Consider the following 22,314-nt stretch of genomic DNA (forward strand, 5'->3'; position numbering starts at 1 on the left):
AAAAGCACAGAACAAAGTCACAAAGACCAATAATAATAAGAAAACTCCCCTCAGAAGGATAATTAAGGTTTACATCCAGCTTAAAACATTCAGTAAAAACGAAGATCTTTTAATGATCTAAACGAAGCTCTCTGATTATTTTCAAGAAGGAATGGTGTACCTTTTGCTGGTATCTGCGGAACAGCTTCCTCTTCCTCTTCTTCTTCTTCATCAGGAACAAAAATAGGTACCTCTTCAGAGGGAGGTTTTGGTATTTCTGGCACTTCAAAGATAGTATTTAATTGTAGAAAATGTAGACACAACAACAGAAACTGAAAGACAACTTACACAGAAGCTAAAGAGTACAAATTAGGAAGTAGATTTGTCACAAACTGCTATAATACTTCAGTTAAATTCTAATAACAAGCATACAGAAACAATAAGAAGCATCATCCAAATGTTCAGTTATAAGAAGAGATACCTTTGGCTGGTGGAGGTTCTGGCTTTTTACGTACAAGAACAGGTACTTTCTTTTCTGGAACTTTCTCGGGCACTTTGGGCACTTTAAAGACATTTTTGTTTAAGAAATTAATTTTCAATGTAACATAAAATATAGTAAAATGATAACTGTATAATTGATATTAAGATAACTACACAAGTATGGTAAAGTTTAATTGTGTATGAAAGATAACATTGATTTTATCCACAGATTTATGCACGGATGTAGACTTACAAACATACAGACTACAGCATTACAAATTGGCATAGTAAGACTAAGTGGGAAGTCTGGTTAATTAGGTACATTGTTTATCTTTTGGAGCACCGGTTTTTGAAAGAGCAAGGAATTTTAAATAATTTTGATATGTAAGATCCAAAAGACAGAGACAATACAATACACAAAACCAGAAATTTTCTAAGTAGAATAAGCATAGCGCTCACGACTAACAGAAATGGCCACAATACAGTGCCCTGATCAAACATAGGTCAGTGAGTGGTTCAATATCAAACACACTAGGACAAGAAATGGAATTGTTACTTGCAGTCTTCTAAATCAGAAGAAATAAAGCTAGAATTATGCAGTTCAACCAGAAATTCGTGTACCTTTGGCTGGCGGAGGTTCTTCCACTTTTTTAGGCACTGGGACAAGTACCTTCTCTTCTGGCACAGGTTTCTTCAGCACTTCTGGAACTTAGTAAGATATTATTGTAGTTTAAGAATTCTGTTTTTGAACCATAAGGTAAAGAACAATTATATGAATCAATGAACAGGAATGACAAAGAAGAACTGTCAAGAATAGAAAACTCTCTTCGGTCTACATTACATTAAAGAGGAAAGGTGAACAAAGACTGAATTTTTAACTATTTTTTTTAAGACATTCAGTCAAGAGCTGATATACCTTTGGCTGGTGGAACTTCCTTCTTTTTTGGTACAGGAACAGGAAGCTTCTCTTCTAGCACAGGTTTCTTCAGCACTTCTGGAACTTAGTAAGATATTTTAAATTGAGCTTGGCATAAGGATCTAAAACACCATGATGTACAAGCCAGTGATACCAAACAATTGAACACAAACACAAAACCCCACAATTCTTAAAAGCAACAATCCTTTTACTATCCTAGTGTTTAACAAAACTGAGAAGATAAATGAAATCTAGAAGACCTTTCTGATCATAGTTAATTACAAGTTCATATACCTTTAGCTGGGGGAGCTTCCTTCTTCAGCACTTGGACTTTCTTTTCAGGTACAGGTTTCTTTGGCACCTCAGGCACTTCAAAAACATTATTTTGGTTAAAAAAAAATCCACAAGCTATTCAAAACAGAAATGAAACAAAAAAGACAGGTGCACAAACATTTCATGTGAAAAGCCCCCTCCAAAAAGAACAGAAAAATGTAATGATCAAGTAAGACATCTGAAAGATACTGTGAATTACATTTTCAGAGGACGTCTGCTAACATAAGAAATGATATATACCTTTTACTGGAGGAGCTTCTTTTTTCTTCAGAATAGCTATTTTTTCCTCTGGAACAGGCTTCTTGGGAACCTCAGGCACTTGAAAGATATCATCAATGTTTTAAGTATTTACTTCTAAACCAACAGGCATATAAAGTGCAAGCAAGCATCACAAATACATCTGCAAAACATACAGCTGTGGTTTAACACGGTATGATCATTAAGACAAAATAAAATAGCAAACAGATTATATTAACTGCTATTATGTCCATTCTCTCTGCTTAGCCATTGAGGCCATCAATAAAAACATTTTTAACTTCAAGGGCTTATTTGATGATCAAAATATTGAGTTAAGAGAGAGTTTGGCTTTTTAGAACCAGGTGTTAAAGAAGATGAAGAAATGTCATGGTGGGAAAACTTGCAAAAATACAATTTTTTTCCTCCAATTTTTGGATTTTGTTACAAATATTGTAGTAAACAACTATTTAATTGCTGTATTAGATATTTAGTGGGTTTACTACTTCTCCTTATTTTTCCCTAAAGCTATGATCCTACCACTTCTCAGGCATGTAACATGTTGCATCTGATCATGTTGAATAAGCCAACTTTGTATACGTATTGAACACATATTGCTGATTGCTTTTTTTCCTCAGAAATTTCCAAGTGCTTTCTACATGCAAAAAGCAAGCACATCAAATTTATCAATTGATTTACTTCAAACACAGAACTATAGACACATTATATATGGACAGCAGTTTATGCAACAATTTGTTGAGTAACGGCAACAGTTATCAGTGGTTTACTCCAATGAAAAAAATAGAATCCTGACTCTGCTAAAATCAACAGATTTTCTATTTAAATGCAGTGAGGCAAAAGTTTCAACTAAAATGTTTCTTAACATTTTTTGTGCTCAGAATATCCATACAAGTTTTATGATGACAGTAGAGTAATCCCACTGGTTCTGTGCATACTGACGAAAGTTTGGAGCACATATGAATTACATTTAACTACTATGACAGAGTCAAAGGAAATTTAGCTAACCCTAATCTCCCTGTTCAGGATTAACCTAGGTTTTACAGTGTGCCTTTTCTTTAATAGAAAAAAAGTGTTAATCAACACGTCAAAATTCTTGTACAAACAATGTTAAATACAGTTTTGGTATTCATTAATTAGTCAAAATAAATTCTGAACATCTTTTCAGGGAAGAGAAGCTATGGAATGATTTGAATCAGGACTGGAAATCAATATTTTTGGGTACTCTTAGATGATTATGTAATTTTGGAAAAGCAGATATAGTCAATATCTTTTTATTATGGTGCAGAAAGGCTTTATCACAAAGATCTTGTCATGACCTAGTTATCCTCTCCAAGTAGCGAATAATACACTCGTTCTGTACTGACAGCGTTGAAAATTTACACCAGTACCATAAAAATTATGTCTAAGGAAAACACCTAAACCTAAGGGTATTTAGATGTGATAATTTAATTGAACTTTTATATCTTTTCTTTCCATGAAAACATACTAGTCCCTTCAAGAAATAAACAAACAACAACTACAGGGTTTTCAAAGATTTCTGAGATGAAGTCAATGTGACTTGTGTTCCTAAATCACTTATTTTCAAGTACCCTAACTATTTTCTAGATAAACCTGTTTTTTGTCTGTGACTGCAGAATTCTCATAAACATTTCCAAGTATTTCAAGCTCAGTCTGATAGTAAAATTGGACCCCAGATGAGGATGAAATAAAGCTCAGTTAAATTTTCTTAGTGGGTTATACAGACTTCATACGAAAGAAGAATGAATATGTATGACATAGAACATTTAAATTTATAGAGCTAGTAGTAAAGAGTAGACATACAGGCATCACACATTTCCTACACTATATATTAGTCATTAAACGTCTTGAAAAAAAGCACACTGTAACATATTAAAAGAAAACTTTGCTATATAAACAGAATGAAAAGATATTAATTTTTCTTTAACATATCCTAAAGTTAAAGTATACCTCTAACAGGTGGGGGAGCCTCCTCTTCATACTGGGGAACTTCTGATTCTTCCTCCTCGTATTCAGGAACTTCCTCTTCGCAATAAACAACTTCTTCATAACGGGTGACTTCTTCCTCTTCATATTGAGGAACTTCTTCATACTGAGGAACTTCCTCCTCATATTGACTGACTTCTTCAAAATGGTGGACTTCCTCCTTGTAATGGATTACTTCCTTCTCATATCTGGTGGCTTCTTCCTCTTCATATTTTGGACTCTCTTCTTCCTCTTCATACTGAGGGACTTCAACATACACTTTTTCTTTTCGGACAACTGTCTTGCGTACTTCAGGCACTTAAAAAGATATCAATTAAAAGAATCTTAAAATTCAGCACCTAGATATTACTAGTAATAAGAATCTCAAGGCATTGTCAAATAAGAATTAAACCAGAGGAAGGACATTCCATAGAAAACAAATTAGTATTCACTGTACATGGAACATACAAGACACAGAAAACATTTACACCGTATTTCAGTACTCTATCTAGTATACCTTTGGCTGGCGGTCTTGCCATTTTTTTAGGAGGAGAAATTGGTACTCTTTCTTCAATGACAGCCCTCTCTGGTACATCAGGAACTTAAAAGATACAGTACATTTATATATAAGCATTTTTAAAAGTGTTGTTTGAAAGCAAAAATATTCTTGGCAAGAAACACAAAAAGATACCTTACAAATACATGGCTGATGTGTGAAAGACAAGTGTGCTTATTGACACTGGACATGTAATTATGGAAGCTATTAGGCTGCTATCCACTTAAGTAACAACAAACATTTGAAGATCCCAATATAAACAATGGATATGATTCCTGCTTCCTCCACTGCTGCTAGCAGCAAAGTTAAGTTTGCTAATAGGCAGAACTCAAAATCCAAATTCAACCCCTTATAAAATGACTAAATCCCACTGCTGTCTGTTGCAGCCCCTCTGCACAGCAGTGACGCTGCAGTACATCAGTAATAGATCAAGAGTCCTCAATCACTGGTAATAAAAGATTTACGTAGGAAACTCTAGATGAAATTGAGGCAGCATGTAGAGAAAACCTTTGTGAGTAACTAACAATGGATAAGAGGTCTGATCTAATTGAAGGCAGAAGAATTAATTGCTCAGTGAGGAAGGTATTTTTCCTATTCTGTCAAGTGCTTTACAAAGTGGCTTGTTTATTCAGGTGTGCCAAGGAGCCATTTCCTATAAAAGCAGGAAAATTTCCAAAAGATTAAGGTGTGAATACATTAAGTTTTCTAGACTTATTCAGGAAAGAATGCACACTATTTTTAAGCAGCGTATTCTCTTTTTCAGAACAGTAGTGCATGGATCTTGTCCTCCAAGACAGGTATCTTGGGAAGTTTTTGACCAATATAACTGGAAACTGCTCAGAAAATTACCCTAGCATTTTAACATCTGGGAGGCTACTAGACTTGCCAAGTTAGAGAATAACTGTCGTTTTCTTTACAGATTGGAGATATTTTTTGGTCTTCTTAAAAGATGGAATCCATTCTTCTCAATGGCAGATTTGAGAATTTCTACATGCCTTCTTCGTGACAAGCCACGATGAATGTAGATGAGAGGCTGCCACAAGTCTTGATGCTTGCTAAGTGAGTGTTATTTTTGGGGCAGTGTGAAGACTGACCAGCTATTTAAATATTTTCTGGCAGAGCTCTGCTTGATATTTAATTATAAGTGCAAGGTATATCTGCATTTGAAATTTTAAACTAAAACTGATTGGAACTGGTGTCTGGTTGATTTGATAACAAAACCTGCATTGTGTATGAGTGCCTCTGCCAGGAAGTTCATGTTCCTTTGGGTTCTTTTATCCTAGCTACAATACCTCTATTTGCTATCCCATTGGAAAACTGTTGAGTTTAATTTCCTTCTGCTTTGACTCCCTTTTTTTTTTTTTTCCCAGACTAGCCAGCATATTGCTCCTGACTTACAGAAAGCCAGTCGAAGATCCTCTTCCATCCTCCTCTTAGTACTCATGATCTGCCTGTCCCCACATCATTCTCCAACAGAGAGACTAAATAGATTATTTAACTTCACACTGATGTGATTGTATTAATCTTCCATGAAATCAGCATGATAATGCTATTTATCACAGCAGAAGGTCTGAAATCAACAGATTGTCTCGAAAAGTGATGGAGCAATGAATTTTCTTTAAATCTGTGGACTCAGTTCAGGTCCAATACACAGCATTGTGCTGTGTCTCAAGCCAGGTAGGCAGCAGCAGAGGTAAAGGTTTTTTTCTTTGACCTTCAGATTTAGGTGAGGAATTGCTGTCACAGAACAGGAAATAATAGGCTTTCTTTTCAGAAGAGGAAAGCATGTTAATATAAATGAAGGAAAAAGCTGCCCTGTTTCCCCTCAAAGGCCAGGCAGGTGACAAGATTTGCAAAGGAGGACCTAGTGAAATGGTTGTGCTTCACTATGACAACAGCAGTAAGCCAGGAGGAAACATTTAAGCCTTTTGTGAGAATGGAATACTGTCCTATGGTATTCTGCAAGCTTCACTTTCAGGATAAACTGATGATCTGCACAGGACATGAAATTGTGGGGGGTTTTGTTGGTTTTTTTTTTAAGTAGATGACAAGATGTAAATTTGGACATAGAATCTTTTTAGTCCATTCATACCTGTGTATGAAATCTCCTTTTCTGTGTGAAGAGAAATGGATACTTCCTCTGACATAGCCCAGTGTTCTTCTTCTGTTGGTACTTCAAAGACAGATTCTAACGTTAATAGTTTTTTCTGGTGCAATATCATGTACAATAATAAACATCCCATTTGGAGTTTCTTAGAAAACTGGCTATGATTTCCTGATACCTCCCACACCCAGACTAATTGGGGAAAAACATGTCCCTAGTGTTTCTCAAAGACTCAAGGTTCCCTTGGGAATATGGTGGAACATAGCGGTGGATTTGGAAGTGTTAATAGTTTGACAAAATAATCTTAAGGGTCTTTTCCAATGGAAATGATTCTATGATTCTGACACTAGAACTTCAAGAAAGGTGCCAGACCAGCAGGCTTGAAGCTCTGGTGGTATTGCATGAGGACAGTCTGTTCATAGATTAATCCATGGGCAGGCGTACCTTCTGGTGGTGGAGACACTTTTCTTTTTGGAACAGCAATGGATACTCTTTCTTCTCTGGCAATTTTCTTTGGTGCTTCTGGCACTTTAAAGATAGTAATTGTAAGAATACTAAATTCTAAAAGAAGTCACACACTTTCAGAAGTTCATACAAAAGAATTATGGACAAACAATTATGGGAAAACAGTACACATTTACATAGCAAAGATACTTATAATAGACACAACAATAACATCACACATACAAATATAGAGACATTTAAATTAACAGAGAAAATGACCAGCAGAAACTTTAACACGTAGCAGCTAGATATGCATTAAATATTTTGAAGACTACCAGTTTGGGGAGTTCCAGGAATAAATTCCCCAGATAAATGAGACACTTTGAAACACCTTGCAATTTTAGTAACAACAGAAATATAGTTAAATATTTAAACAATGTCTACTAAAATGATATATATAATATTTGCATAATGATAGATATGTAAACAAAAACACATCAAAAGCGAACAGCATATTCACATATCATGAAGTAAGATGGAATGATTGAGATGAAAGTAAGATGGAAATAATTTGCCTCTAGGCTCTTCATCAACATACAGAACTCCACACATACAGGATACATAACAAAATCACTTTTCAAACACGTGAAAATCACAGAAACAGAGAATGTATTTGTAAGTTTGAAACCCTTCACTGGATATTGCAACATTATAAAATATTGATAGTTTTTTCTAAATGTGTTCGTATTTATTTAATTTCTTCACTGAGTAAATGTCTTCACTCAGCTTTCCAAGGCTCTTAAGCAGCCAAAGTGATCAATGAAGTTAAATAGTAGATAGAAAATGCAAGGAATGCAGGTGTGTGACTATTCTCTGTCATCTTCTGCATTCTTTTGTAGGGGAGAAGACAAATGTCCTTTTCATTTATATTCAAGTCACGAGAGACTGGGATTTGATTAACCAGGCAGATGGTGAGTATGATCCACATAGACACGTGATATTTAGAAGCATTCTCTACTTTCAAAAGAACTTGTATACCTTTAGCTGGTGGAGCTGCCACTTTCCGTGAAATTGGAACAGGTACTTTGTCTTCTGGCACAGGCTTCTTGGCCACTGCTGGCATTTTTTAGGAAAAAATTATTTTAAAATATTTTTAATTAATCACAGTTTATGAACATAATTAGGTGACAAAACACAAATGCAGAGACTTGACAGTTCTTCAAATAAGAAAAACATAGCAAACGCTGAACATTACAGCTTGTGTTAGACAATTAGACATTATAAGTATTCTGAAACAAGACTTGTGTAGCTCTGAAAACTTATATACCTCTTTTTGGTGGAACCTCCTCTTTTTTAGCAACTGCAACTTTTTCTTCTGTGATAATTTTCCTGTGCACTTCAGTCACTTAAAAAAATAAGTGTAAGAATATTTAATTGTAATATTTGAAATGCAGACATATGTAAGTTTTTTCTATTTAATCTGACTTTTTAAAGAAGAAAATGCTAAGTAAACTTCAAAAGCAACAAAAATGAGACAATGCAGAAGACTGTACTTTATAGCCATAGCACAAAGATAAGTAAATAGTCAAAAGAAAGAGGATATCCAGACAGAGGTTACAGACACTAAGAGACAAATATTAATTTAAGTATAATACCTAAATACAAATACTGCAAGGTCAAACAAAAACATCTCCATGGCAATAATATTGTCAGTTTGTTTACCTTCGGTTGATGGAGGTTCTTCAATTTCTATCTCAAAAGTGGGCACCAGTTCTTCTGCAGGTTCTTAAAAAAGATTGTGCAACTTTAGAAAATTTTATTGATTTCACCAACAAGCATAAGATAAAAGATGAAATAACACATAAATCTCATCAAGACAACACAGGCCACAGGCCACATTGTAGACAGACGTAAGTACATGTTTAATGTTGAAGAAATTTGATATATGAGATACATTTTTTTATCAACATGCATATATGTTAAATACAGAATGCAGCAAAAAAAAAGCATTTTTTGCAACAAGAATAAACCGCTGATATACCTCTTGCTGGTGGAGGCTCCATTTTTTTAGGCACAGGGACAGGTACTTTCTCTTTAGCAACTGCTTTCTTATGAACTTCAGGAACTTTAGAAAAATTAGGAAGATGAGAAGGAAGATGAGAAAAATATTAAGGTGTAATATTTATAATTGTCTAAACCATTACAATGTGTTTTACTGAGTGAACATACACAACCCTTTCCATAGTACAAGAAGAAACCTGAGACAACCATTCGTTGGTGGAAGCAGGCACTAACCACATCAACGTATACGAACAAGACAGCAAGACAAACATAATCCACTTGAAGATACACCACTCAGATGAGGAACTGGTTTATACCTTTAACTCCTGGAGCTTCCTTAGGGGCAGCTGGAACTTTTGGTTCAGGGACAACTCTCCTATGCTTCTCAGGCACTTTAAAAGATTACAATGCGTAGTTTTACAAAAGGGAGTAGTATCACTGTAACATGCACACATTTCCTTAGTACAAAAAAACCCCCACAAATAGAGATAATCTTATAGTGGCAACATAACACTCAAAATGATGAAACAACCAATATTTTGCAGTGAAAAGAACATATACCTCTAATGGGTAGGCTTTCCTCTCTTTTAGGAACAGTTACCCTCTCCTCTATGAAGTAAGACTCTTCTTCAGTCACTTAAAAAGAGTAAAATAAAAAAAAACACTTGAGTTTAAGTATCTGACATCTACTACTGTCTTTATGGGCCTGGTAGGCAACAAAATATTTGTTACACAAGAATAAGTGGCGTGCTTTACTAACAGACACCTCTGCTATTACAAAATCTACATTCAATAAATCTGCTCCCTCTGAAGCAAATAGAAAAACTCCAAGTAACTTAAATGGAACTGAGAATGATTTCTCATCTTGTATTTCTGTGGAATTTGAAAATGCTCAGTATTTGAACTAATAGATCAGCACTTTCTATTCATCTGTCCATTAGTTCACTAATGTTGGAATTAGTCCACTTTGAGAAAGCCTCTCTTCCAAATACCAAGAAAATTCCTTGACTAAAGCCATCTCTTGAAAATACTTTCTACAATGTCACTTATAAAGGAAATTGAGTCAATCAGTGTGTGTTACTGTCCTTCGCAGCATTATGTTACCACCAATAAACTTACAGGTGGAAACAATTTAGTCATTTTGCAATGAAATGGGCTGAGGGACCAGAATGCAACATAATATTCTGAAAGACCTTTACTTCATCCAAGAAACCTGGTGGAAGAGGAACTTTCAACAAATAATTTTAGTAAAAAAAAAGAAGGGCTGATAATTCTCAGCTTCTAAGTGATACCTCATTATTTTCACTGTATCAAAACAAGATTAACTGCTACAACTTTCAAAAGCAAGTAATAGAAACTGTAGACATTCTTAGTTTATATACATTGAAGTTTGTAAGATATAAAACATATTTATATAGTAGTAACTATTTCTTTATGAATATAGTAGATATTAATCCATACTATTTTTGGTACAAAACAGAAATAACTTTTTTTACTTTTGCCTAGTATTGCTGAATTGTGGTTGTACCTTCAGAAAGTTCTTCTTTGTGAATAGAAATAGACACTTCCTCTGTTTCTTCTTCAGCCCATTCTTCAACTGTTGGTTCTTTAAAGAAATTATTAATTTTAGTATGTTTGGTGGATGGATGGATCGATGGATGGAGAAGATAAAGACCAATTCTTACAAGTTCTATTTGACAATGACAGATACGCATGCAATACAGAAAGTGCTGTTCACACACTATTTCCTGCTCTAAGTGATGTGGTTTGTGCATGCCCCATGTACGCTATTGTGTGCTGTTGTATATCTGAGATACACTTCACTGGTCAACTGCCAGTCCATCAGGACGGCTCACCTCCCCGAACTTCCCCATCACAACAGCTGGGAGAGGGTTGAGGGGGACACAACAGTCAAAGAATTAGAGGCTGCTCCTTGGTCCAGCTACATGACAGTAAGAAGGACAGGAATGAGATGAGAAGGGTAGGTCAAGAGTTGAAAAGAAAGCCTGGCATGTGCATGTATACAGATACGACTCTGTCAGGGAAAACATCAACTTGTTCTGTGGTAAAATGGTAATTTTCAGAAGACAAACAGAAATTAACACTGCACATAGATATGAATATGTATTTGCATGTTCATATTTTAAACAGATAAATTCCATATATTCTTCTAAAAACTCATTTATGCTTTTTGATAGAATATGTAAATTGTCTTGAATGGCTAGTTATTAATGGGATATAAAAACAGTCAAAATGTTGATTTCAGCTCTCTTGAAACAGGTAATTTGTGGAATTATATTAACTTAAAACTACTGACCTCAACCTTCCCTGAGTATGAGAATATGAACTTAAATAACTAAAAGAAGCTAACATTGCAGACAGAAATAGTATTGTTATCTGCAGGGCTAGAGAGCTTTGTAGGGAGTATGACAAATGGATATAGCCCTAATTAGCAGAATCTAAACGCAACACAATACATCCATACTTCTTACTATGGTTTCATGAGAGCCTGATGTGAAGATGATTGTATTCCAATAAATGTCAATGGGGTGGGATCCTGACATTCAGAACTGAAATGGTAAATGGCACTCAAGAGGCCCTTATCTGCCTGCAAGTCTGTAAAACTTTCAACGCAAAACTCACACAAGATAAGTAACATAAAATTTTTGTATATTTTGTTTTTGGTCTCAGAACAATAGACTTGTAGACGAAGCGCAGGTTTCCCACTATTGTCTGTTTATAGTGTACCTTCAGGTGGTGGGATTTCCTCTGGAATGGCAACAGATATTCTTTCTTCTGTAATAAGTACTCTTTCTTCAAAAGTGGCTTTCTTCTGCACTTCAGGCACTTTAAAAGATAATGATATTGAATTTATAGTTTTTTTCTAATTCCATTGTGAAGGCAATGGTGCAAAATGCTAAATATAACTTTTCTAAAGAATTGCTTGAGGCTATTGAGCACAAAACACGTAACAGAGATTCAGGTTTTAGAAATAATATTTTTATAAGTATTGCACGACACATATGACATACTGTAATGATCATTGTCACTAAATCAGAACAACAGAATCCACAGGGGAAGCACAAATCAATGACTGGTAACAATACAGAACATACAAACAGAAGCTGAGAAACAGCCTATTCTTTCATTTTACTGGAAAACATACCTTTAGCTGGAGGAGCCTCAACTTTTCTAGGAACAGCAGGAGATACTTTTTCTTTAGGGATAGGTTTCTTAGGAACTGCAGGCACTACAAGAAAAGTATTTGGTTTTAGGACATATAAACTGCAAAACTGGCAAAAGCATCACGTAACAGAAACGTAGCGTTTAAGAAGATTATACACAGACATGTTTTGCTTACAAAACACAAGAGCTGAGCAAGCTGAGGCAAATTCAATGTTCTAAAGACTACAATAAACGATACTACAGTGAACAATATTGTACCTTTTGCAGGTGGAGCTTCTTCTACTTTAGGAATGTGTGGTATTTTTTCTTCTGGAGTTGGTTTCTTAGGTATTTCTGGCACTTCAGAGATATGAATTACAATAATATTAAGTAACTAAAATTACAGGTGTTTTAAGACTGCATCTATAGTACAGTTACCCACAAAACTGACACAAAAGATACATAGCTAATGTAGCTGAAGTACAATTAAAACCAGATTCACTTAACAGTCAACCCAAAACTTGGACATAAACAAGATGCTTAAGATAACAAGAAAAGAATGTTAGTTATGTAAGTGTACCTTTAGGTGTTGGAGCTTCCTCTCTTTTTGGAACAGCAATTTTTTTCTCTGGGGGAGCTCTCTTAGGCACCTCTGGCACTTAAAAAAGATAAAATATAACAGAACCGAATTCTATATTTCAAAGATTTATTGGAGTATTATAGATTATCATTAGTCCATTTATAAGAATATTAAGACACACCACATAACACATTCATACACTTAACATAGAAAGGTATGAGACAAGAACAACATAAATTTGGAAAAAAAAAAGTCATAAAGCAAATCAGTCTCTGGAAGCCTATCAAGTGCTTTAAGACTGATTTCTTAGCTGAAGAAAAAGCTGCTCAAGTACCTTACCTGGCCTTAAAAACTGCTATATATGTACAGAGAATTATACATAATTTCTATGTATAAAAACAATTTCTAACACAAACATGCTTACCTACAGACTAACAAGTAAAAACATTTAAAAAGACATTCAACAGGTACATGCACACTCCATCACTTAGTATACCTTTGGCATGTGGAGGTTCTTCTTTGCGAACAGGGACATGTACTTTTTCTTCAGGCACAGGTTTTTTAGGCACTTCAGGAACTTTAAAGGTATTAAAATTTGTTTAAGTAATTTTTCTAAGGCTTTTGAATTCGTCTTAGATGAGAACGGACATACAACATAACACAGAAAGACTATTTATCATATGCTTACATTGAGAAGTGAATAGTCAGGAAAACAGCACAATTAAAGTCCACATTCAAAAGATGCTGTACCTTTTGCTGGGGGAGCCACCGTCTTTTTAGCAACAGCAACTTTCTTTTCTGGAACAGGTTTCTTAGGGACTTCAGGCACTTTGGAAAACATTGTCAAAGTGAGAGAGCTTTAGTTTTTGAACCACTTTCAGTAATCCAAGATTGCTTTACAGAACATAGTGTCTGGACAAGCAGCTGAGCACTGCAACACAATACAATGTACAAACTTTTGGACATACAGTGGACTACGGGAAAGGCACTATTATACAGTATAAAATTCCAATGTTAACATTACTGCACTATCATATCACCTTTCATGGCAGTCTATTGAAGTAAAAACACCCTATCCTTTTCTGCAAAAGCCACACAACCTAAATACAAACAAGAAGCACAAGATTTTTAGGAAAGAAAAGGGCCCAGGCTGAGACAAATGCAAGCTGTAAGCTAATTCACAGCACAAATGAAAAAGTGAAAGTACAGAAATAATGGAGATAATGCAAAATCTAATAATGCATATGGAGATAATGAAAAATAAAGACACATAGAGAGTAAATTCATAAATATATTCAAGAAAACATGAAAAATAATATAATGAAAGAAAATTTGTTTTGTGGGGTTTTGTTTGTTTTACTAGGGCAGTAGAAATACCTTTAGTTGGTGGAGCTTCTTTTTTAGGGACAGGAACGGGCTTTCTTTCTTCTGGAACATGCTTCTTTGGTATCTCAGGCACTTTGAAAAAATAAGTGGTGAACACTTAGGAGACAGTAAAAGTATTTGGTAAATCACAGTAGGCTGCTTTCAACATGCTGGATAAGGAAACACTCTATGTCAAAAAAATAGTTGTTTTGTATGTATAATGTATATATAATGTATAAGCATAGATACAATATGCTTATCTCAAAAAAAGCTATTCAAAGAATTAGTTAAATCAGTGATGAAGAAGAATTATATTTAGAAACGCATTATGGCTTAACTTTTGAGAGCAAAGCTATAGAGAGATGGCAAGATCTCAGTTCTGATATGCTATCTTGGTAAAGAGTGGTACAGGCAGGTAATGTGAAAGTTCAGAAAAATGGAGCACATGATGATACGAAGATTTTATTCACCTTCAGTGGGAGGTATCTCCAGTTCTGTAGAAATGAATTCTTCTTCTTCCTCCTCCTCAACTTCCTTGTGTGCTACAATAGGAATTTTGAAGATATTAAATTTGTAGATAGAAAATATCAATGTCTGTAGTAAATCTGAAAAGCTTTTAAGAAGATATTATGTGAGTCTAGTACATAAAGGTCACTGAAACACATATGTGCTAATATGTAAGAAAAAGTAATGCTGAAAACTAACAGCACGTGCAAAATTCACAATGAGTTTTGATTAACTACAGATTAACTAACAAATTGTTTTAAAAATCTTAACTATAGATTAGCCTCTCATTCTTAATCAATCTACCTTCAACTGGGTAAACAGCTTCGAAGAATCTTTCTTCAACTGTTTTCTCATGCTCTGTTGGCTCTTCAAAGAAAAGCATTTAAACAATGTTAAGATAAAGCAGTTAAAAAGTTGACATCTATTAATCTAAAGAAAAATGAGGCTACATAACACAACGAACAAAAAGAAGCAATGCTTATTGAAAGACAAATATACGATGTGTCTAAATATGTAATTTGCCATACATAAAAACAGATTAAAAGGAAATCTAATAGGACTGAAAGATTGTTTTGATTTGGGTGCACAGATTTTTGGGTTTGTACATACCTGTGACATATGAATACTCTTCTTCTCTGTGGACAGAAACCGACATCTTTTCTTCTGAAACAGTCCATGTTTCTACTGTCGGTACTTTAAAGATAGGATTTTATTTTAGTATTTTATATTCTAGATCCACATTAGTGAGTTTTTTCAAATCTGTATCTGTATTGCACATTTAAGTCTTAGACATATTTAGACAGTCAGTATTCATATTCTGAAATACTGAACACAAAACAAGCATACAAGTATAATATTTAGTACCTGTTACAGACTGAAGACACAGACACATTTAAACTGAAAATCTAAAATAAATGCATGCACAGGCTTTTGGAAATAGTACATCAGAAGAATTCCAAAGGTGGCTCTTCAAAGAAATTTTGGGGTACTAGGCCAAAAGGCCAGCGGGCAGAATAGATGAAGAAAAAGTTAAATCACACTGCAATATTCTGTAGGCTGTTTAAACAAGAAACAAAAGATTAGCCACAAACATGTTAAAACCAGACTTTATGGAAGAGAAAAGCACGGTACACATCCTATTCAAACACTGAGACCTGTCACAGTATGACTAGTACATACACAGGCCCATGTATTCACAAGAAGCACGAGAGCACACAGGGTGCTGGAAAGAATGGAAATCACAATTGAAACATGCTGATCTGTACCTTCTTTTTTCATAACTTTTTCCTCAACGATCATTGGTGTAGGTTTTGGTGGTAGAACTTTCTTGGTAACTGTTGGCATTAAAATTTTGTTACTCAGTCATATATTTATCAAAGACATCAAAGTAAGTCTATAGCTATCTAGCCATGATGTTGAAAATACAGCAAACAAGACAAATGTAATCTAACTTAGTAGCTAAGTCAGGAAGATGGGGATTTCACATCTTCAGCTTAGAGTGAAATACACCATTTTACCCAGTGCAATTTTACACTCACTGCCTTTCTTAAAGCATTGGTAGTTAGCATCTGCATTTATTATTTTCCCTTAAAGAGCTTTTCACCTTCCTTTTACACAAGTCAGCAGAAGCTTTTATTAGATGTTTCAAAGACTGAAAAATTGATTGGACCCATGTTAAATGAAGACAAAGCATATGCAGATCAACTAAGTAAAAATAACCGCTAATTTAATCTAAACATGACGTTAAGGTAATGAAACAGTAGTTACCCTCAGCCCGTTTGACTTTTTCTTCTGCAACCCTCTGAGTAGTTATCTCCACTTTTTCATCGACAGGTTTCTTGACAACTGTAAGTGATTCAGATATATTTAGTGTTTAAATCATCTTGCAAATTATTTTCCAGACACAAACCAGGCAGAACTTGCTATTTTCTTGTTTGGGATATTACAAAGATTGCACATATTGTGTGTTGTTCAGCACATTTTTCACTAGTGGTGAACAATGGTGTTAAAGGCACTTGTGAAACAGGTGATCAGGCCCACCCTCCCCTGAAAGATATGCAGTGATCTAAATGGAGGAAACTTCTCAGAAGTGCAGTGTTCACTAGCTCAAAAGCACCACCCATGCCCAATGCTAATATACAGCAAGAAGGAAAAATAACTTAAGCTCAGTTTGATTTTGTCAGCAATTCTTGGTTTGCTTCAACCACCATTGCCACTGTTCTCTCTCTGCTCAAGAATATGAGGTGGGAGAAGAGGAAGGGTTGCCATGAGCCTTGCTCATGTCACTGTCTAACATAAAGAGAATTCTCTCCTTTTAAGGAAATGTGAATAACTACCACAGTTCAGCTCAAAGGAGATGCATGAGGGACCTTAATCTGCATGTTCCTGTTAATTTTGCAGGAAGTCATACCTTTATGAACTGTTACTTCTTTCTTTTCCTTCTTTTCAGCTGTAATTGCTGGTGGTTTTCGCTCAGGCACAGGCTTCTTAGGAACTTCAACCACTTTAAAAATAATAGCATCACTTAATGATGAAAAATGCGTTGTCCTACAGGCTTGATACACACAAAAGCTTTTAGTTATGCCATTATAAGTTTATGAAGTTGAAAAACACAGACAGAGTTTTGGAGATCCAACTGTTGCAGCAAAATTTTCTGCTTATTTCCAAGTTTGAGGTTTTCCCTTCAGAGCCAAATTCTGTTCATAGTGGCATACATGTTGCTACTATCAAATACAGTTAAAGCTTGAAAGGAATTGCAAAATACAGGTATTAACATCAAACAATTAATGTGTGAAATATTTAACCTAAATCAAGTTTCTGTAGAATACATGAAAATGGTAGAAGAAATATCCAAACCAACTGAAAATTACGCATATCCTTACAAACAACTAACTTGTATTAGGTTTTAAAGATGTCGCAATCTGCAAAGTGTAACAATTTCTGTCTGCATTTATACCTCGCCATACTAGAGTCCTCATCTTATCATCAAGCTCCAGTTAAAACTTGGCAGCATATTAAGGTTCAAGTTATTGTAACAAAAATATCCTTAAAATGCTGCCTCAATCAAAATTTTTTGGGCCTTAGAAAAGTGAAGAAATAAAAGAGTATCATAACTAAAATACCTTCTTCATGAATGACTCGTTTTTCTTCATAAGTCACTTCTCTTTTCTCATAAGTTTCTTCCCATTCCTCTTCCTCATAGCCTTCTTCCTTGACATAATAGTCATGGTCTTCTCCATAATCTTCTTCCCATTCTTCATAAAGTTCTTTGGGCTTTTCATATATTTCCTTCTTTTCTTCATAAATCTCTTCTCTCCTTGCCATGGATGTTATTTTGATCTCTTTGGGCTTCTCTGGCAGCACCTCAGGAACTTAAACAAAAAAAAAAGATTATTCATATCATAGCCCGGAATATACAAGGTGTATTGATACCGGCAGTTAACGAAATGATTTCACCCTCACAGACAGTTTGAAGAAGTGATTATTTTTTAAGCAGTCCTAATCAGCTTGGGTTTTAAATGTGATTGTTTTAACATAAAGACAAACATCAAAAAGAGTTTATTGGTTCAAGGTAATTCAAAACAAATTGCTTTGTTTCCACAAGGTAATTTTACTATTTAAAAAAAAGGAAAAAAAATTACCTTTAGGTGGTGGGACTTCTTCAGGACCTTTTTTAACCACCTTTTTGGATATTTTCTTTACTGGAACCTTTTTTTCTGCTTAAAAACAATATATTTTAAAATTTAAATTAAAAAGGAAAAGAACCAATAGTCATAACGAAACACGTACACACTGTCCAAATACTTTAAGTATTCTTACCTGGCTTTTTCTGCTCTGGAGGTGGGACAAGAGGCAGAAGAATAGGAATAGTGGCAGCTTGTAGGAAAAATGAAATATTTAGAATAAAATATGAGTATGATGTTTTCTTGTAAATGAAGAAAAATCTGAGTCCATTTGGAAGATAGAGGAGATCATTTTATTGGAGCTTCAGAATGAAAGGAAACGTGGTGTTCATTCTGAGAGTTTACTGTAGCCAGAAGAATATATTTTGAGTGGGAATCCCCAGTCTACCTGTATTTGAACCCTGACCCTTCTCAGTTTTATTTTCTTTACTGCCATTACTCTCCTATCTTTGCTGATAGTAATTCTCTAAATATCAAATCTTTCCCCTGCTGCTGCTACTGCAAGAGTTTATCAAATTATCCTGGAAATGATGCCAAAAAGATTGAATTCCTAAAGTTCATGGTAAACTGTTGAATGTAACAGAAATATATGTAACGTTTGTAGTTCAATACCAGAGACTGGGCAGACACCATTTGTGATAAACAAAATATTTTATGGCTTTAAAAGAGTATTTGTATTTTATTTTGCTTTTTTTTGTTTGTTTTCGTTTTGGGGGTTTTTTGGTGGGGTTTTTTTTTGTTGTTGTTGTTGGTTTGGTTTGGTTTTGGTTTTTTCCCCCAAAAGGTAGTAATTCAAACAGTTTGTTTAAAAGATATCTCTATGGCAAAAAGAAGAAAAGGTGAAAATAATGATCAGAAAAGGAAAGTCAAAATAAAAGGAAAATTGAATGAATGAGAGACTGATAGGAAAACGAGTTGGAAAGGACAAACGCTTTTTCAGAGAAAAGGCTTTATTCCTGCCACTACCTATGTATGGTTTTCACCTTACATTCAACAAAACAAACCTATCCCACAGCAAACAAACCTATCCAAACAAAGCTTTGCTCATATCACATATGTGTAGAGACAAGTAACTAGATCTTATCACTGAGCTAATATTTTTCTCTGATGTTCCCACTGGCCTGCTGCTTCAGTGCAGATACAAGACAACACTATGGAACAAGTATTGTTGGTTACCCTACCTTCAGCTGGTTTTTGAGGTGGAACTGCAACTTTAGCATCAGGAACATCTAGAAAATAAAATATTTAATTGACTTCATAAAAAAGAATTAAAATTGAATATGTTGTCCCCAAGAATAGTAGTTCAGGATGCTCTAATCTTTCTTATTGTAGCATACAAGGATTGTAGCTTACTCCTCAAGAATAAGCTAGCCGACTAACAGATAACTAATTGCATTAGAATTTCAGTCTGGCCAGAATCAACATGGTTTCATTTTGTTTCTAAATAATCCTTTCACCATTTTGGAGCAGGCTTTTAAGAAGAATCAGAAAAGAAGATCTGATATAATCTCAGTGCAGAGGACAAATCTATTAATTGATACCTCTTCATTGTTATATTCCTCAGTCATTCAAGCAAAAATAAACTTTTGTGGTTTAGAGAATGTGGCTTACCACATTGTACAAAATAGGACCTCAGACACATGAATATCACTGATTTTGGAGTTATCACAGTATTCATTACCACTGTTTATGAGAATAAATAGTTTAAATAAATAGTTCCTCATATGGATGAGGAATATTTTTTCAGGGTGTAAGTTTGACTTGCTGTAACCAAGAAAAAAGGATTTGAAAATAAAAAATAAAGCAGAGGAACGCACTAAATCTATGACAGAGTATAGACACGATCTTGTGCCAGTCTTGCTCATGATCATTACCTGGTGGCTTCAATTCCAGTTTGATTTCTGAAAAAAAGAATATTAGATTTCTTTTAGAACTATTTATGTTTCCAGAATCATGTTTCAAACTCACAAATTTGCAGGTGGCTATGATCACAAAATTTGCTAACCTTTGGTTACCAGATAGAGCTCTGCGGTGCTTCTTGCTTCTCCCCTTGGTTCAAGACGAGCAATTACAGAATATACACCTGCAACAGCCAAGAATGTTTATATTTATATACCTTTAACATTAAAAAAGCATGCAACAAAATCAAAGAATGTCATCAGCACGGATATTCTATGCATTTTTACCTTCGTCTTCAGCAGTAACATTGTGAATAGTCATATAATGACAGCGACCTTCACTTCTGAAGCTGTACTTGGGACTCTCTCTCAGTTCAGTCGGGCCTTTATACCACGTCACAACTGCATCGTCAAAAGACACCTCGCACTCAAAGGTTGCAGACTGGTGTTCACTCACTACAATGTTCTGTATGCTCTTTGTGAACTGAATTGGTTCCGCTGTTTTTAGAAACAAAAAATATATCAATTGTTACGCACCACCAGGCCATTTAGCTTAGCTAATTCCTTCTCATTGTTTTCATAATAAGTTACATTATAATAAGAGATAATAATAATAGATCTTGAAAAAATAGAGTAAGAAAAAGGGATTCCATCTTCTATGAAGCTTTTTGTGTAAGAATGAAGATTTAAAGACTTAAGAGTACAACTATAACAAGATTTCTGTGCAGAGAAATGATACAAGAGAAGCCATTAAGGAAATCAAAGATAAAGAATAATTAAGACAAAGAGGAAATCCAAGGAAAATATAAGAGAAAATGTAAGAGTTTCAGAAAAAAAAAACAAAATAAAAGCAAGTATGACTCAGATTGAGGGCCAGGACAGCAGTAATGATTTAGTCGAAAATCTTGACTTACACAAGTGCGTCACACGTTGTTCAAAGAGAAAGGACAGCAAAATTTCTTGTTTAGTCTATTTCCAAGTTTGGGAATATCTCTTTAAGAAATTCCTTTTATTTTAATTTGTTCTGTTACTGGAATATCCAGAAACTGTTTATCACTACAGTAATAAGGAGATTCTATATCTGTTTACAAACCTTCAATGGCCAGATCTGCAGTTGTTTCTAGATTGTCAAGCTTGCAGGTATACTGTCCCTGGTCTTCTGTTCTAACATCCTTGATGATCAGTTTGTGTACTTTGTCAGAGACTTGTGTTGAATATCTCCCTCCTATCTTAATGGGTCTCCCATTTCTATACCACTGAGACTTGGCATTTGGGATAGAGAACTGACAAGACAGCGTGCATGTTTTTCCTTCCTTGAAAGTTGTGTCATGAAGATGCCGTTCAACTGCAGGTTCTATTAGCATGTTAAAACATACATTTTATCAGACATCAGACAGATGGATAATCAAAGCGTAAATTAATTCAAATACATAACTCAGAAGTACACTTACCGATCACAGTTAGCCTGGCACTGGCAATGTGTGGCCCACACACTATTCTGAAATTTCCCTGATCTTCAAGTTGGCAGTTCCTGATTCTCAATATGTGGCGATCACCTTCAATTCTAATTTCATATTTGTCATTGGAGTCCAGTTTCTGGGTTCCCTTGTACCATGAAAGTTTAATTTCTGGATAGTTAATTTTAATCTCGCATTCAAAGATAGCATCCTCATCTGTTAAAACCGTCTGATTTTCAATGTCTCTGATCAGAGTAATAGGCTGAAAAATATTAGTTTACATTAGTTTCAAGGTCCCTGTTATGCGTTTGAATATTTCACGAATCGGTCCAAAAATATGTTACCTCTGTCTGTGTGAGTCGTTGCTGAATAAAAGCTACAAGTTCATCAAACTCCTGATCTTCCCTTCGAGCTTTTTCTGTGAGCTCGATTTCCTGTGAAAAGGCAGAATATACTCAAAAATGAAAGGACACTAAATGTCAAGCTGTTGTGTTTATCCAACATAGAATTAGTTCCTAATTTTCTGCAATTGTACTCTAACTAGAGTA

The 22,314-nt window shown here is 34.8% G+C and overlaps 1 protein-coding gene across 1 annotated transcript in view; it reads right to left on the bottom strand.

The window, feature by feature from the left end:
• The window catches only part of TTN (titin), a 236,887-nt gene that overhangs the window by 130,473 nt on the left and 84,100 nt on the right, over nucleotides 1-22,314 (bottom strand). Inside the window, exons 100-139 of the mRNA XM_086465971.1 lie at nucleotides 22,111-22,200; nucleotides 21,761-22,028; nucleotides 21,403-21,663; nucleotides 20,598-20,807; nucleotides 20,417-20,494; nucleotides 20,286-20,312; nucleotides 19,593-19,640; nucleotides 18,548-18,604; nucleotides 18,370-18,447; nucleotides 17,851-18,099; nucleotides 17,139-17,231; nucleotides 16,496-16,573; nucleotides 15,994-16,062; nucleotides 15,338-15,421; nucleotides 15,032-15,094; nucleotides 14,692-14,763; nucleotides 14,234-14,314; nucleotides 13,607-13,684; nucleotides 13,353-13,433; nucleotides 12,857-12,934; nucleotides 12,556-12,636; nucleotides 12,278-12,361; nucleotides 11,860-11,958; nucleotides 10,640-10,801; nucleotides 9,673-9,747; nucleotides 9,429-9,503; nucleotides 9,092-9,175; nucleotides 8,773-8,835; nucleotides 8,378-8,455; nucleotides 8,089-8,166; nucleotides 7,051-7,167; nucleotides 6,595-6,690; nucleotides 4,464-4,547; nucleotides 3,932-4,264; nucleotides 1,949-2,026; nucleotides 1,670-1,744; nucleotides 1,376-1,459; nucleotides 1,081-1,167; nucleotides 461-541; nucleotides 161-262 (exon numbers count right to left, since the gene is read on the bottom strand). Coding sequence (XP_086322097.1) covers nucleotides 161-262; nucleotides 461-541; nucleotides 1,081-1,167; nucleotides 1,376-1,459; nucleotides 1,670-1,744; nucleotides 1,949-2,026; nucleotides 3,932-4,264; nucleotides 4,464-4,547; nucleotides 6,595-6,690; nucleotides 7,051-7,167; nucleotides 8,089-8,166; nucleotides 8,378-8,455; nucleotides 8,773-8,835; nucleotides 9,092-9,175; nucleotides 9,429-9,503; nucleotides 9,673-9,747; nucleotides 10,640-10,801; nucleotides 11,860-11,958; nucleotides 12,278-12,361; nucleotides 12,556-12,636; nucleotides 12,857-12,934; nucleotides 13,353-13,433; nucleotides 13,607-13,684; nucleotides 14,234-14,314; nucleotides 14,692-14,763; nucleotides 15,032-15,094; nucleotides 15,338-15,421; nucleotides 15,994-16,062; nucleotides 16,496-16,573; nucleotides 17,139-17,231; nucleotides 17,851-18,099; nucleotides 18,370-18,447; nucleotides 18,548-18,604; nucleotides 19,593-19,640; nucleotides 20,286-20,312; nucleotides 20,417-20,494; nucleotides 20,598-20,807; nucleotides 21,403-21,663; nucleotides 21,761-22,028; nucleotides 22,111-22,200 — 4,159 coding nt within the window. The remainder of the gene's footprint in view (nucleotides 1-160; nucleotides 263-460; nucleotides 542-1,080; nucleotides 1,168-1,375; nucleotides 1,460-1,669; nucleotides 1,745-1,948; nucleotides 2,027-3,931; nucleotides 4,265-4,463; nucleotides 4,548-6,594; nucleotides 6,691-7,050; nucleotides 7,168-8,088; nucleotides 8,167-8,377; nucleotides 8,456-8,772; nucleotides 8,836-9,091; nucleotides 9,176-9,428; nucleotides 9,504-9,672; nucleotides 9,748-10,639; nucleotides 10,802-11,859; nucleotides 11,959-12,277; nucleotides 12,362-12,555; nucleotides 12,637-12,856; nucleotides 12,935-13,352; nucleotides 13,434-13,606; nucleotides 13,685-14,233; nucleotides 14,315-14,691; nucleotides 14,764-15,031; nucleotides 15,095-15,337; nucleotides 15,422-15,993; nucleotides 16,063-16,495; nucleotides 16,574-17,138; nucleotides 17,232-17,850; nucleotides 18,100-18,369; nucleotides 18,448-18,547; nucleotides 18,605-19,592; nucleotides 19,641-20,285; nucleotides 20,313-20,416; nucleotides 20,495-20,597; nucleotides 20,808-21,402; nucleotides 21,664-21,760; nucleotides 22,029-22,110; nucleotides 22,201-22,314) is intronic.

The sequence above is a fragment of the Leptosomus discolor genome, chromosome 5 (assembly GCF_034619465.1).
Source record: "Leptosomus discolor isolate bLepDis1 chromosome 5, bLepDis1.hap2, whole genome shotgun sequence".
NCBI lineage: Eukaryota > Metazoa > Chordata > Aves > Leptosomiformes > Leptosomidae > Leptosomus > Leptosomus discolor.